General features: G+C 51.1%; 1 protein-coding gene across 1 annotated transcript in view; it reads right to left on the reverse strand.

Moving 5' to 3' along the window:
* LOC144947786 (uncharacterized) overlaps positions 1–15,681 on the reverse strand; it is a 341,697-nt gene that overhangs the window by 30,215 nt on the left and 295,801 nt on the right. Inside the window, exons 13-14 of the mRNA XM_078877139.1 lie at positions 5,043–5,129; positions 4,748–4,912 (exon numbers count right to left, since the gene is read on the reverse strand). Of these exons, the coding sequence (XP_078733265.1) occupies positions 4,748–4,912; positions 5,043–5,129 (252 nt within the window). The remainder of the gene's footprint in view (positions 1–4,747; positions 4,913–5,042; positions 5,130–15,681) is intronic.

Genomic DNA, 15,681 nt, shown 5'->3' on the forward strand with positions numbered 1-15,681 from the left:
AATACAAACAAACGACATGATGAACGAAGTAAAGTGCCGAAAGACTGAGCATCTTTCTCGTCTGATCGTTTAAAAAAAAGGAGGGAGGGAGGGAAGGAGGGAGGGAGGGAGACGCGTTCACCCAGAGCTCCGGCCTTTACCTCTAAAAACTTTATTTTTCTCACCCTTTTTTCGGGATTTCTTTTTACCAACAGTAAGTGTCTTGCTTTATACACTTTTGTGATCAGTTTGTTTGTTAATTTAGACTTCCTTTCTCTTTCTTTCTTTGTTCTTTTCTGTTGTTTTCACTGTCAGGTGCGCGGCTGCGCTCACTGCAGTGGAAAGGTGTGTTTGTTTGTTTTTCCGCACAATCCTCTACTTTTATTTTGATAGTTGATTTCATAATCACGCTTTTCTTTGCTTTCTTTTCGATCTTGAGTTCCTTTAGTAATCTTTGAGTTTTGTGATTCTTTTTCGTGTCTTTTTTCGTTCCTTTGTCTGGTGTGCTCCCACGTGTTTCACACCCGTGTTCGCACTGTACCACACCGGCCGGTGTGGGTGCAGGGCAGACATCCCCTTTAGAATCCCCTCTTGTTTATTGCTGCGAGCGTGTTTACATTATTTTATTTTTATTGGTGTGCTTTTTTTTCCTACGTTTTCGTTTTTTTCTTCCTCTTGTAAAAAAAACCAAGGACTTAAAATAATTGTACTCTCTCCAGGGGAGCTTTGGGTGGGCAGCAGTAACAATAATCGGCAGAAGGTGGTCATAACACAGATTTGACCATCTTTATATGAAATTTTTGTTACGTTTCTTGTTTTTTTGGTAATTTTTTCCTGACTTTAGAAAGTAGAGAGGTTTGCTTTCGTAGTTGTGTGTGACATCTCACACACGTGAAGATGTCCACCCGACCCGCAACAACGTACGCGAAAGCTACCGCACCAACGCAAGACCCGTCTCTGGGGTCTGCAAGGCGCCTGCAGCAGCACCCAGAGCCTCCCCGGGAGGCTGGGATCCGCTGCCCGGCTTCTCACGATGTTCCGATTGAAGTTTACGTGGATGCGCTGCGCGCCATCGTGCCAGGGGGCTCGATAAGGTACGCCTCCAAGGTGAGCGGAAGAGTGGTTTTCTTCATGGAGTCTGAAAAGGTGGCAAATGCCGCCATGGAGAAGGGGCTGACGGTTGGCGATTGGCACCTTACCTTGGAGCCAATGTCATCACCGTCGGTACGCGTGATCGTATCCAACGTCCCCCCCTACATTCCCGATAAAGACATCCAAGATCACCTGGCTAAGTTGGGCACGCTGACTTCCAACCTTCAGCGTGTGCCTCTGGGCCTCAAAAATCCTGCCTTGAGGCATGTCTTGTCTTTTAGAAGGCAGGTCTACATGCTGGTGCCCAATGGGCAGCTTGAAGAGGGCTCCTTTGTGGTCATGAATGGAGGAAGGGCCCATAGGCTGTTTTACTGCAAGGATGTGCTAAAATGCAACCTTTGCAAAGCAGAGGGGCATGTTAAAAAACACTGCCCGATGACAGCAAATGCCCAATCTACCAGCGAGACAACGGTGGAAAAGGGTGATAAAGAGGCACACCCAACAAGTGACTCAGGAGAGGGTCCCTCACCACGGAGATCACACGAGGTGGCGGTAGACCCCGCTCCAACCCCAGCTACTGACATGGAGACTGAGGCTCAGCCAGCCACCCAGTCATCATCGACAGCCGGACCTCTGAAGAGGAAATTTACGGAAGACTCGGCTTCATTATCTCCAGAGACCAGTGGGGATGAGGTCAGTCCCTTTAAAGATCTCCCAGAGTTGGAGTCGGACATCGCACCGACGCCTGGGGGAGATGCGGAGAGCACTGGTGGCAAGGACGGGGTCTTCGCCATCCCAGATGCCCCTAGAAGTGGGATACGCAGAGGGAAGAAGCCCCGTGCAAGAACCAAGCTCAAGTGCAAGACGCCTGATGAAAATATGGAGCCTGAGATGGAAGCGGAGGAAACCGCAATCTGCGAAGTGGCGAAGGACACAAGTGAAGAGGGTCGCACTTCAGACCTCGACGACGCGCCCAGCGAGGGGGCCGAGGGATCCCAGGAAACGCGAGCAGCCAAGAGCACGGAGGAGCCCAAACAGGACCCCGGCGAGGCAGCAGCGGGGACCAGGAAGAAGAATGAAGCAGCAGCACAGGAGGATAAAGGCAAGCTGTTTGCAGGCGACATTTGCGACGTTTGCAGACAGCGGTACAAGAACCGCCCTGGGCCGGGCTGTCATTACACGCACAGCCGCTTAGTGGATGAGGAGGGCGAGGACAAGGACTCGCGGCCCGCCACACCTGTCACGCGCCGCTCGGAGGACCTCAAAGCCAAAAAAGGTCCTGATGGGCTGGCAAACCCTAGCAACTACTGCGATTTGGAGAACAAGGAGACGGGACAACCGGAAGAATTGGTTTCCTGCTCCGACTGTGGACGTCCTGCACACCCGTCCTGTTTGGAGTACACTTCAAACATGATCACCGCCATCAAGACTTACCGTTGGCAGTGCATTGAGTGCAAGCGCTGCAACATTTGCGGCGCCGATGAGAATGACGACCAGCTGCTGTTTTGCAATGACTGCGACCGTGTTTATCACATGTATTGTTTCAGCCCTGCCATGTCTGAGTACCCAGGGAAAGGCTGGAGTTGCCACCTTTGCCTGGACTTACTCAAAGTAAAGGCATCTAAACCAACCAGTCATAAGATGGGATCCTAGATGCCAACATCCTTGAATGATGACTTAATTCTCAAGGGCATACCCAATTAGTAAACTCAAGTTTGAGCTACGGTTGTCTCCTGTTGCAATTGGTATATTAGTGGAGTATTTTATATCACAGGGGACAATATAATCTGAGTAGACCTAATGTATAACAACCAGATCCTATGTAATTTGTGTGCATATGCGCCGAATTTTGAGAATGTTTGTAGATTTTGTTTTTATGCTGTGTACCTGCTTGTGGAAAAGAGAGAGCAGTACTTTCCGCGGGGTTTTTCTTTAAGTTTTTTTGACTGTTTGGCGTCGGGTTGGCTCCCCATGAGGGTGTGCTCACTGCCATTGCTTACCTAGGTACTACATGTTTTGGGTACCGACCATCCCCGTGTGCTGGCTGTTTACTCAGTGCTGTGTTTGGTCACCTGATATGCCATAAGGTCTGCAGTAAGTAGTTACTGTGTATTGCAGCTGATGTTCTTTTTAATTATTGTAATGTTCAAGCTTGCTTAGGGATTTAGAAGAAATTTAATAAAAGAATGGTAAAAAGAGGAGGGGAGGGAGGGGAGGGGAGGGAGGGGAGGGGAGGGAGGGGAGGGGAGGGGAGGGAGGGGAGGGAGGTCAGGCAGGTGCCTTCGCCGCTATGGTGCTGCTAGCGCAGCAGCAGGGGATCTGGTGATGGGTATTTTGAGGGTGAATTGTTTTCTTATTGGTGTCAATGAACACCGTAACACATAATGGGACTAATGTTACACGGGAAACTCGCATTAAATCTTTGATTAAAAAAAAAACACAAACAAACGACATGATGAACGAAGTAAAGTGCCGAAAGACTGAGCATCTTTCTCGTCTGATCGTTTTAAAAAAAAAAGGAGGGAGGGAGGGAGGAGGAGAGATTGGCGGTGGAGATTCGTGCGGCGTCCCCTCGCCCGCAGGTTGATCCGGGCAATGGGAGGGGTTGACCCCGTGGGGCGCCACGGTGGCTGGGAGATGTTGACTACCTCGCCTGGTATACAGGGAGGTCGTGGGTTCGATGCCGACCCTGACGATGCCTGCTCAAGTTCAGCAAAGTTGTGTAACGCGATGGTGACGTGTGCGGCACCTGTACTCTCTAAAAGGTAACCTGCGTTGAGTTTGACCTCGGTAATTAGAGTGCCACGGTGGTGAGATGTTAACTGCATCGCCTGGTGTACAGGAGGGTCACGAGTTCGATCCCGACCCTCACGACTGCTGTATATTTTGAGTTTGCGTGTCTCTCTCCCTGTGAGTCCTCCGGTTTTTCCTTCCACATTTAGAATCAACATCACGCGTTCAGAGTATTTGGCTGCGACAAATGTCCACGTGATGATGATAAGCCGCTTCGTTGACCTATCACTTGTGGCCAGGTCACTTCTGAAAAGGAGCTACATAGCTCAGTGGGGCCTTACCTGGTAAAATATAAATATAGTCGAGATATGAGGACTGTCACTGAACCATCTCACTTTGACGGGATAAGCCAGACGGTGGCGGCTATCCACGTGGCCTCTAATCCAGCACTGAGGAGGCAACAAGGGTTGGTGGAGCACTGCACGAATGTTGTAAAACTCCCATCCCGTGAGCGTCGTGGTGGTGCCATACCCTTAGCTGTCCAGAAGGTGGTACGGCAAAGTGGGGAGTGGCATCATCTCGCGGTTCTGTAAGCGTTTCCCCGCATGCTTCAGGTTCCTCCCACATTGCATGAACCCTCGTTTATTGGCTGAAACCATCTTAATATATCGAGGGACTGCAGAGCTTGGGCAACTGTTAGTAGTGCCGGCTCACTGCTTGGCTGCTGTTTTCCAGCTGCGCGTGATGTGGCGTTCGATGCAATTTGCATGGCGCCAATACATGACACTAAACATTCACATTATTATTATCCAATTACAGCGACACGTCATTTGTGACGCGTTCCCTCCCTACGGCGCACCCAGTGTGCCCCCGGTGTGTCGCCGGTGTGCCCCCAGTGTGCCCCCGACGTGGGCCCTGTGTGTCGTCGGCGTGGGCCACTCACCAGCACCTCGTAGTTGGCCTTGGTGAGCTTGGTGACCGTCTTGCGCACCGACTCGCGCACCGACTTCACCTTCTTGCCCAGGAAGCTGTCGGCGCCGCCGCCACCACCGGCACGCCGACTCCCGCGAACGTCCAGCGTCGAGTCGTCCCCCCTCGCCACGGAGCCCTGGGGGCGGCAGCGGCCGTCTCACAGCACGGGGGCGGTGGCTCTCTGTGGCTTTACCCAATGAGTGAATGTGTGAGAGCGTGCTGGTGCATGCTCGGTAGGTGAGTGGGTGCAGGTGCAGGTGGCGTACATGCTTGGTGGGTGAGTTCGCCTTATCAGAAGAGGTAGAGCCACTGACCCGGGCGGAAAGGTCAAATCCCCCGAAACTGCTGGTCCTCTGCAGGTGCACACAGACACACAGACACACAGCACAGTTAGCTCACACCCCACACAAAGGCAAAGAGCCCCCGTACAGCCTTTAACAGACTGTTGGGGCAAGTGCCGTTAGCGAGCACCTATGAAGGCCGGAACGGTACACGAGGTGGTTTGCGGCCAGCACCACTCCCCAGTTGCGATGTTTACACACCGCACCAGGTACTTATTTGAGGCTGAGTCGACCTAGGGGAGGCCCAGAACCGTTCAGCTAATCGTCACTTGGTGTTAGCCGTGAGCGGGATTCGAACTCGGGCCGTCGGGTTCGTAGCGCAGCGCGTTAACCGCTACACACACAGCCACCACAGCGCTCCTGTGCTAGCTAATTACTCGCATCGTTACAAATGGTAGCCGGTAACCCCGGTAACCATTTCAGATTTGGTTACCAGTTCCGAGAGTCAGGGGCCCGGTAACCGTCTCCAGCGGATCTTTGTTGTTGCCGTCGTCGCTGTGAAGATGCCACCGATTGGCCGAGACGCGAGCACACGAAACCCACGCAGAGGCCTGATCCCGCCATGGTGGTCGAACGGTTTTGGTCCTCGGTCGACAGGTGAGAGGCGCCGGCCCTGTGAGCGCCTGTCCTCTCGCTCATGCCAACTGATGGCAGGCAAGGCCCCCCCCCACCCACCCTCAACGTGCACGCGGATCTACGTGCGTATGGACACCCCGCTGGTGTCTCCCCGAGCCCCAACTGTCCTGTGTGGGTTGTCGCGGTCGTGCCGCGTGGCTCTCAGAGTCCACCAAATGACGGGGACACTTTGTTGAGCTATCATTCGTGGGTAGGTCGTTTTGAAAAATAAGTTGATACCTCAGTGGTCTTTGCCCGCTAGGATGGGGATGGTTTAGTGTTGAATTTGTTTGTGTTTGGATGATTTGTTTACCTTTCTTGTACTTTGCACTCCTATCGTGTTTTTGTATCGTTTGTTGTTGTAACGTTCTTCCCCCGTGCCCCTAGTGGACATCTGTGAAAAATAAGTTTATAGCGAGTTTAACACGTAGGCTTTTGCGACAAATATGATTCATATTAAAGGTTTTTGGCTTAGATCGCGTAAGTATAAATGTGTCGTAACCCTCCACCACACGACACAGCCGGTATAAATAAATATTCTGATCCCAATACGCGGGGTGCAATACCTTGACGTCGTTCCCAACGGCTGACCGAATATTGTGACAAACGATTCCTCAGTGGCAATGCTCCTGCCACCTCGCACAGCCGGAACGGAACCGCGTTTTGATTTTAGACTTTGGGATGGCGTCGTTCCCCGTGTGGAGTTTGTATGTCCGCCCCCCCCACTCCCAACCCCCCGGTTCTGCATTTGAGTTTATTTCCCGGGGTCCTCTGGTTTTCTCCCATAGATAAACAACAACAAAAACCACCACCACCACGCGCAATGTGACTCGTATCGACCAAATATTCCCACGCTGAAAAACGTGCCTGCACATAACGCAACTGGGATCACACGCGGCAGCAAAATCGTTCCCCTTACAGCGAAAAAACCTTGGCAGGAGCCTCCTGGGTAAACGAGTCTTCAGACTCAGTGATGCGTTCCTGGGTAGACGAGTCGAATAATACTAAAACAAATTACAGAGGAGAGTTTTAAAAGATGTAATAAGTGTATCGAGATTGGAGAGGTCTTTAAATAAATTCCACGTTTTCGTGATTACGTCTGCCGATTGTGTTCGTGGTGTCTTGGTGATTTTAAAAGATGAACTTTGACGCCCCATCAGGAACATGACAGATGGCAAGGCGACAGGGGACCAGATAATATCTCGGTAGACATTAGAGAGCTTGATGATTGTGGAACAAGTGACAAAAGCAGCGAATGCACTTTGTGACCCGGGATGGATACCAGAAAATACTATAAACCTTTGTTTTATTTCACCAGGTAAGACCCACTGAACGATCTAGCTTTTTTTCAGAAGCGACCTGGCCACAAATGATAGCCAAACGAAGTGGCTTATCACGTGGAAATGTAAACAGCTAAATGCTCTAAATGCACGTTGATTCTAAATGTGGAGGGAAAAACCAGAGAACCCAGAGAAAAATGCACGTGAGCACGGGGAGAGCATGCAAACTGAAAGATATACAGCAGGCGTCGGGGTCGAACCCACGACCTCCTGTATACCAGGCGAGGGAGTTAACATCTCACCACAGTGGGGACCCTAGACGAATCTGGGCAAATCAATATTCATTGCTCTCCCACAATAACCTCGTGCAGAAGAATGTGAATTGTACGGAGCAACAAGTCTAATAAGCCACATTGCTCAAATAATATTGAGAGTGTTCGTGGAAAGAGTAAGGACATAAGTTACATCCAGAAATTGCAAAGGAACAACAGGTGTGTGGCGTTGTGATTGAAACAATGCCACATTTACAGAATGCTGAGTGAACAGACAATTGTGAGTTCAGAAATATTGCTACTGTAGGTGTGTTTTAGTGAGAAAAATGCAGAATTCATGATGTTACTCGCGATTTTTTTTATTATCTAAGCCAGGGGTCAAAAACCAAAATAACAAGAAGAGCCATTTTTTCTGAATTCGGTAAAAAATTAACAACTCAAACTTTCAAGAGGCCGCAAAGCATCGTGGTGAATTCGAGACGGTGGTGGTGCTGAAATAAATAACGGTCACGAAGCAGCAGTCCCTTAAAGAGCCGCACGCGGCTCCGGAGCCGCAGGTTGCTGACCCCTGATCCAGATGGAGAAGGTCCGAGAGTGACCATGAAAGCTCATTGGGCGCCGTGGTGGTGAGTTGTTAATTACCTCGCCTGGTATGCAGGAGGTCGTGAGTTCGATCCCGACCCTGACGCCGGTTTATTGGAGTTTGCATGTCTCTCTCCACGTGGTCACGTGACTTTTTCCACGGGTTCTCCTGTTTCCCTCCACATTTAGATCAACATCTGTTTCGACTATTTGGAAGCTATAAATGTCCACGTGATGATCATTTGTGATAGCCAGGTCGCTTCTGAAAAAAGAGCTCAATAGCTCAGTGGGCCTTACCTATTTAAAAAAGACTAAACTACTTTATTTTAGCAGGTTAGACCCACTGGGCTATAGAGCTCTTCTTCAGAAGCGACCTGGTCACAACGAAGTGGCTCATGACGTGGGAATGCATAGCAACCAGGTAATAGAAACACATGTTTCTATATGTGGAGGGAAAAACCAGAAGAACAACTCCAAATAAACAGGCGTCAGGGTCGCGATCGAACCCACGGCCTCCCGTATACCAGGCGATGTAGTTAACATCTCGTCACCGTGGTTAACGGCAGCCGTTAAGAGTTGGGGGAGAGGCTGGGTGAGTTTCTGTGCATGAGGAGAGGAGTTAGAGCAGGGTGTGCGAGCAGAAGCCGAGAGCGATTTGCTAAACGAGCTGGATAAAATAACGTTATAAAGTCGAAAGAAAGGATAAACAATCACATGTAAAAAAAAAACTGCGTGTATGATGGTCATGTCAATGAGGAAAGTTACTCCTGAAAGTCCAGTACGAGTCAGAGTGACACCGGCGTTAAGCAGGCGGAGCATTGTAACGCGTTAGGTGGCGTGATAACTGTAGATGGAAAGCACGTCACGGAGATAAACAGAAGAATAGCATTGGCAAAAGATGCATTTCCGAAAATGGGATCTATATTGGAAAAGTAATAAATGATTAATGAGAGCAAGGAGTGGAATACTGTACTGTTACATACTGCAGGGCTGTTCTCATGTACGGTTGTGAAGGTTCGACACATTCTGTTTACGTAACAAACCTCACCAATTGGCTGTGTCGGGTGGTGGCGGGTTTAACGACACATTTCTATTTATGCGATCTAACCCAAAAACCTCTATTATGGAAGTTTGTACCATTACACAGATCCTACGCAGCAAACTAAAAGCAACAGAAATGTGTTTTTTTTTATGGCATGGACAGACAAGATGAGTAAGATTGATGGATTGCGGATAGCAGGTACGCTAAGAACACGAGAATCATTTCGAGAAAGGGCTAATTAGATTTCTTGGACATGGAATGGAAGAAAAAAACGGACGGAATGTCATGTTTTGTCTGTGGACGTTAGAGATACAAGAAGCCGGGGAAGACGCAGAACTCAGCACGTAAGCACTTTACACAATTGGATGCAACCGAGAGAAGTATCCGAGGCAAAGTTGTTGATTAAATGTCGTGGACAGAGCAGAATGGAAGCAAGGCCGTGATGGATGTCACACCTACGAGGCACGTGTCTAATTTAAACTGGGTGGGTTTACATAAAAAAAAACTTTCATATGGTGTCCATATATAATTTGTCTTTCTTATCCGATGTGGCTTCACGCTTCTACTTTCAACAACCAGGGTGAGTTTACTGCGACTACTACTGTCTACTGCCATAGACGACGCTGAGCAACGGGCAGCGGGCCTCTCAGTCGGCACGGCCAACAGCGTCGCCCCCCCCCCCCCAGTTCCTCAAGCCAACGGAGCGGCCACAAGGTGCACAAACCGTCGGCGAGACCCTGATGATGAAGCCTCGAAAGCCGGCTAGAGTTCACAAGTCACAAACACCGCCTTGTGAGAGACCCGACGCAGAAGATCCCCGATTTCAATCTTCCACGAAGCTTAAGGGCCACAAGCCTGAATGGCACCTGCACGCAAACCATGTAAGAATAGAATGTGTTTTATTTTACTGACCAGGTAAGGCCCACTGAGCTAAATAGATATTTTTTCAGAAGCAACCTGGCTAAATGGAGTGGTTTATTACGTAGAAATGTAGAACAGCACGGAGGACCCAGCAAAAAAATCCACACAACCAGGGGGAGACATGCAGACTCCAAACATACAGGCGTCAGGGCCGGGATCAAACCCACGACCTCCTGCATACCAGGCGAACGGAGTTAACATCTCCTGGCCTTGCAGTTTCCCTGTTCCACAAATGGAAAATACAAATAAAAACTCATCCGATGTGCAATTGTGGTCACCCAGAACAGACGACGGGAACACAGACAGACTCAATGCCCGACTCACAAATACGAAGGAGGCACCACAGTGAAGCCTCACTCCGCCACTCCTGCCGCAATCGCCTGGCTCAACCACCTCAATGTGTTGCTCGACATCTCTAGACAGCGCGGTTGGCTACGTACGGTGCGAAAGAGGTCCAACGTGCCTCGGTATCAGCCACACGTGAACAAGGGCGCTTGTAAATTCACAAGGAATCAGAAGATGATAAACGTTTCTAAAGATTCCCCCCGACAACCAGACGCGCACCTCAGAAAGCTTACTTTTGAAAGGGGGGCTCCCTCCCTTCGCATTCACACAAAAACATTCAACGTATTTTCGCTCGTAAAATAACAAACGTCAATTCCGCGCCCCCCCCCTCCTCCACGGTGGTTCCGCCACTGGCAGGCAGCAGCGATGGATGGTGCAAGCAGCGGGGGGGGGGGGCATGAGGCTGCTCTCACCGATCGCGAGACTGGTGAGAGATCGAAGAAGCTTCCTCGACGGCGCAGCGTCATGGCCTCACTTGTTGTTCTGAACTCGAGTGACGCTCTGGCGACGGACGTCGGCGAGCGGCGGACTCATTGGGGGTGGCGAAGTGCCGCGTTTGAGACCTCGTCAGCGTCAGATGCTCGCGAACATAAAACAACAACCCCCCCAGCATCCGGCTTTGCCCGCCCCATGTGCACCACAATCTCTCCCCATCTACGTGGGTGTGTGCGGTCCGTGCAGTTTGTGTGGCAGCGTGCGAGCGAATGTGCGCGTGTGTTGTGTTGTTCCTCTTGTGTGTGTGTGAGTGTGTGCGTGTCTGTGTACGGGGAGCGGTAGTGTAGTGGTTAGCGCGCTGCACTACGGACCTGGCTACCCGAGTTCGATTCCCGTTCACGGCAAACACCAGTGACGATTATCTGAACCGGTCCTGGGCCTCCCCTAGGTCGACTCAGCCTCAAATGAGTACCTGGTGCGGTGTGTAAACATCGCCACTAGGGAGACAAAGGCGGTCGGGCGTGGTGCTGGCCACCCACCCCCTCGTGTACCGTTCCGGCCTTCATAGGTGCTCGCTAACAGCACTTGCCCCTACAGTCTGTTAAGGCTATACGGGGGATCTTTGTTGTCTGTGTACGGGGAGCCGGTGGCGTAGCGGTCTGCACGCCGCGTTACGAACCCGGCGACCCGGGTTCAATTCATGGTCGACACCAGCGATGATTATCTGAACCGGTCTTGGGCCTCCCCTGGGTCTACTCAGCCTGAAAAAATGTGTATCTGGTGCGGTGTGTAAACATCGCCACTGGGGAGATAAAAGCGGTCCGGCGTGGTGCTGGCCACCCACCCCCTCGTGTGCCGTGCCGGCCTTCACAAGTGCTCGCTAACAGCGCTTACCCCAACAGTCTGTTAAGGGCTATACGGGGGGATCTTTGTCTTTGTGTGCGCGTGTATTGGGCTGTTTTTGCACGTGCTCTGGCTAAGTGAACAAAAGCAGGGCCACGCGGTTTCCTCTGAACTCGTGCTGGAGACCCGCAAGCTGCCCGACCAGCTTAGGAGAGCGAGCGGCGAAGCGACCACTGCTCACTGCTGGCTCTTTTAGTAGAAGGTTCCCAGACCAGAGATAGGGTCACGAGCCACAGCTTGGGGTCACAGAAACGAAAACAGTGGAACGTAAACATACTGCATTGTTCTTCTTAAACTAATCATGAAATACTAGCCCTACATATATTTGTCATCTGAAAAAAAAAACCAGACAAAACAAAAGATCAGCAGTATACTTATACATGAATTATAAATATATTATGTACAATGCGTTCCCACCAACTGAGTGTGAAACGGTCTGGACCAGAGAGCGACTACGTCCTCCAAATGAACGTCGCCCGACCCATGCGTGGTAGTTCTACTGCTGCTGGTGGTGGTGTGTGTACTGCGGCACACAAAACAACAAAACACATCACATTGGGCCAGGGTGAGTGGGTGGGTGGCTGCCTGGCTAGCTGGGTGGGTGACTGACTGGTTGGCCAGATGGGTGGGTGTATGGCTGGCTGGCAGGGTGACTGGCTGGCTTGCTGGTTGGCTGCGTGGCTGGCTGAGTGGCTGTGGCTGGTTGGCTGATTAGCTGGCCGGCTGGTTGGCTGGCTGGGTGGTTGACTGGCTGGCTGGGGGGCTGGATGGGTGGCTGGCTAGCTGGTTGGCTGATTAGCTTGCTGGGTGGCTGGTTGGGTGGCTGGCTGAGTGGCTGGATGGCTGGTTGGCTGGGTGGGAGGCTGGTTGGGTGGCTGGCTGAGTGGCTGGCTGGCTGGTTGGCTGATTAGCTAGCTACCTGGCTGGCTGGCTGGGTGGCTGGCTAGGTGGCTGGCTGGGTGGCTGGCTGGGTGGCTGGCTGGGTGGCTGGCTGGGTGGCTGGCTGAATGGCTGGTTACCTAGCTGGTTGGCTGGCTGGCTGGTTGGCTGGCAGGGTTAATGGCTGGTGGAAGGGTAGACTCTTTAGAGTTCTTTCGGACGGAGGCCCTTCTGCCAACAGTGGGATGAACAAGAAACTGCAGGGCTGCACCATTATGTGATAGCAGTGGTTGCTGTAGGTCCATCTTTTGGGTCCCCCCGTTCAATTTATAAACTCTTTGTGAGATGACCAAAGAGATACAGACAAGAGACAGGGGTATCGTGAGACGACTTAAATATAAACAAATTAGAGATGCAGTGAGGTTAAAGAAAAAAATAGATGCAAACAACACATAGATGAGAAAAAAATAATCGGCCGTTTTATGATATAATAAACACCTCGCTTTGTTTCTTATGAACCCGGGATCCCCTCCAGCTACTTGAGGTCCCTGGCACTTTGCTTGGGTTGGCTTGTGCCCAGCGCTGACAACGATCGGCAGCAGCGGCAGCAGCTGCGGCTTTTGGCAATGCGGCTCTGATTGCCATGGCAAGACACAAATCGACCTCGTGACTTTGTGTCGCTCTTGACTCACAATAAGGTCGTGGGTTCAACTCCCAGTCAGAGGGGTCAACTCGGCTCACCATCATCATCGACATTATTTTCCTCATCGGCGCAAATGAAAAATCAGTGTTGCTTCTTGGTGAAGCGAAAGCAGTGGTTGTACTTCACTAATTGGCTGTGTCGGGTGGTGGAGGGTTTAACGACACGTTTATATTGAAGCGCTCTAACCCCAAAAACCTCTACTACGGTGAAAATGTACCTGGCAAATGACTCATTTGGGATTACGCATTAGCTAAACCGCCCCGAAACTGCGTGAGAGAACTTTGCTTGAGACTCGGTGAGGCTTTCCTGGGTAAACCAGCGGAGTAATCATCGGCAGAAGAAGAACAAAACCACCATAATGATGACAATCCTCCTCGTAAGCTTCAGCTTGCATTGCAAGTTTTTTTAGTGTGGTCTAATTGCCATGGCAAGGCACAAATATTCCGCCAGTACTGTGCCCGGGTACAAATGTGTGTGCGTGTCAGAGTGTGTGCTCGCCAACAGCACTTGCCTCAGAACTATACGAAAGATCTTTGCCTCTGTAGTTGTGTGTATGTGGGAGCCGTAGCGGAGTGGTTAGTGCGCTGCGCTACGAACGCAGCGACCCGAGTTTGATGGCCGCTCACGACCAACACCACTCACGATTATTATCAGAGCCGGTGCTGGGCCTCCCCTACGTCAACTCAGTCTCAAATGATTTCCTGGCGCGTTGTGTAAACATCGCCACTGGGGAGACGAAGACGCGGCGCTGGCCACCCCACCGCCCTCGTGTGCCATTCGGTGCTACTCGCTAAGAACACTTGCCCCAAAAGTCTGTGCGGGCTACGAAGGGGAACCTTCGTGTTTGTGTTGTTGTCGGATGTTCCCATGGCTCGCGGCTGCGGTGAGCCGCGTTGCGCGAGCGGGGAAATCTGCCCTCCCTCCCGCCGCTATCTCAGCGCGTTGCCACCCAAACAAACTCCTCGCGTCGCTTCCTCGAGCTGCACCGGTGGTTCGGGCTGGTGCAGATTACGTGACCCCGCTCTGCCTACCCGCACAGCTCCCTCGCCTGCTCAGCCAACAGGCCCTAACGCCCCCCCCACCACCCATTATCCCAGCACTGCGGGGACAGGATTGGTGGATCACACAGAGATCGCGTGGCGTGCTGCGCTATCCAACAAACACCCACTGGGCTGCAGGGTTGGCCAGGAGCACGTGGGTTCACGACCGATGTGCGGGCGGCCAGCTTGAGTATTATCTCCCCTTGTGCACATTGAGGAGGAAGCTGGCACAACTGGCGGATGTCACGGTTGGGCACACTGGACTCGCAATCCAGAGGTTCCACGGGGTTTGATCTTCTGGCACGGCAGGTGAAACCATGGTGCAAGTTTATTGAACCCCCCCCATCATTCCTGCCGCTGAAGATGGTACAGCCTAGCAATTTGCTTGCTCACACCACTGCTGGAAGAAGGGCCCCCCATGGGAGAGGGGTCTGGACAGCCCCCCTAAAGAGGGTATCCCTTTGGTCTACACCAGGCTTCCCTTGTCCTTCGCCAGGGGTACATTCGGGAGATGCTCGTTAATTCGCGAACTACGTGGGTGATGATATTGGCTGATTTGAATGAATTACCTTAAATAGAGAAATATGCTATTAAATGCAGGACAATCACAACGTAAAAAAATGCTTCCCATGGTTTGAGAAGTTCTCTATCTCTATCATCTCTATCTCTCACCACTTTCCCTCTCATCACTTTCTCTCTCATCACTTTATCTCCCTCTCTCTCTCAACGCAGTCGTGTACAGTTCCAGATGCGAATCCTGTATAGCCAAAAATCGCGGAGAGCAATTTCCGCAAATAACGAGGGAATACCGTACTCTCCCACGCCGGCCATGCGTCTTGGAAGCTGTGCGTGTACCCACACTAGACGCCCCATCACACGTAAACCTGCCGATCGATCAACTTAACTGCGGAGCACAGTAAAACCTCGTTATTTCGGCATTTGATCGTTCGTAATTGTGGATAATTCGGCATATATACAGTGCCAGTAATTCGCCACGAGCCGAACTGCCATACGGAATGGTCAAATTTCGGCATATATGTTGAGCGACGCCACACGCCACAACCAAAACAATGGCTCAGTCTAGTGGCGGAGCGCGTGGTGAGCGTTAGTGCAGTGCTGGTTACTGATGTCAAGTGTTACTTTTTTGGAACATAATTTTTGGAACAAAAAAATTGCATAATTTTTTTAATTGGAGAAGGAGGCACTGGGGAGTGCCATTGTACATAATTCGGCATATTGGATAATTCGGCAAGGCCAGAGCCCCATAACGTGTCGAATTAACAAGGGTTTACTGTACTCATTTACACCGGTGCCAAGTGGACGAAAAAAATGTAAGGTTCAACAAACTTTTGTCATCGTTCGTTTCGCCTGAACCTGCGACCTCTGGATCGCAAGTCCAGTTGTGGCTACCGCTCGCCGGCGACACACTACGGCAGCAGCCCCTGCTCGGGGCATCTACACGTACTTAACTTGAATACAGCAGACTAATTGACCCGTTATGTTGAATGCGGCAGCAAATGATGCGTTTGTTGCTTCGTGTGTGTGTG

The sequence above is a fragment of the Lampetra fluviatilis genome, chromosome 47, assembly GCF_964198595.1.
Source record: "Lampetra fluviatilis chromosome 47, kcLamFluv1.1, whole genome shotgun sequence".
Taxonomy (NCBI): Eukaryota; Metazoa; Chordata; class Hyperoartia; order Petromyzontiformes; family Petromyzontidae; genus Lampetra; species Lampetra fluviatilis.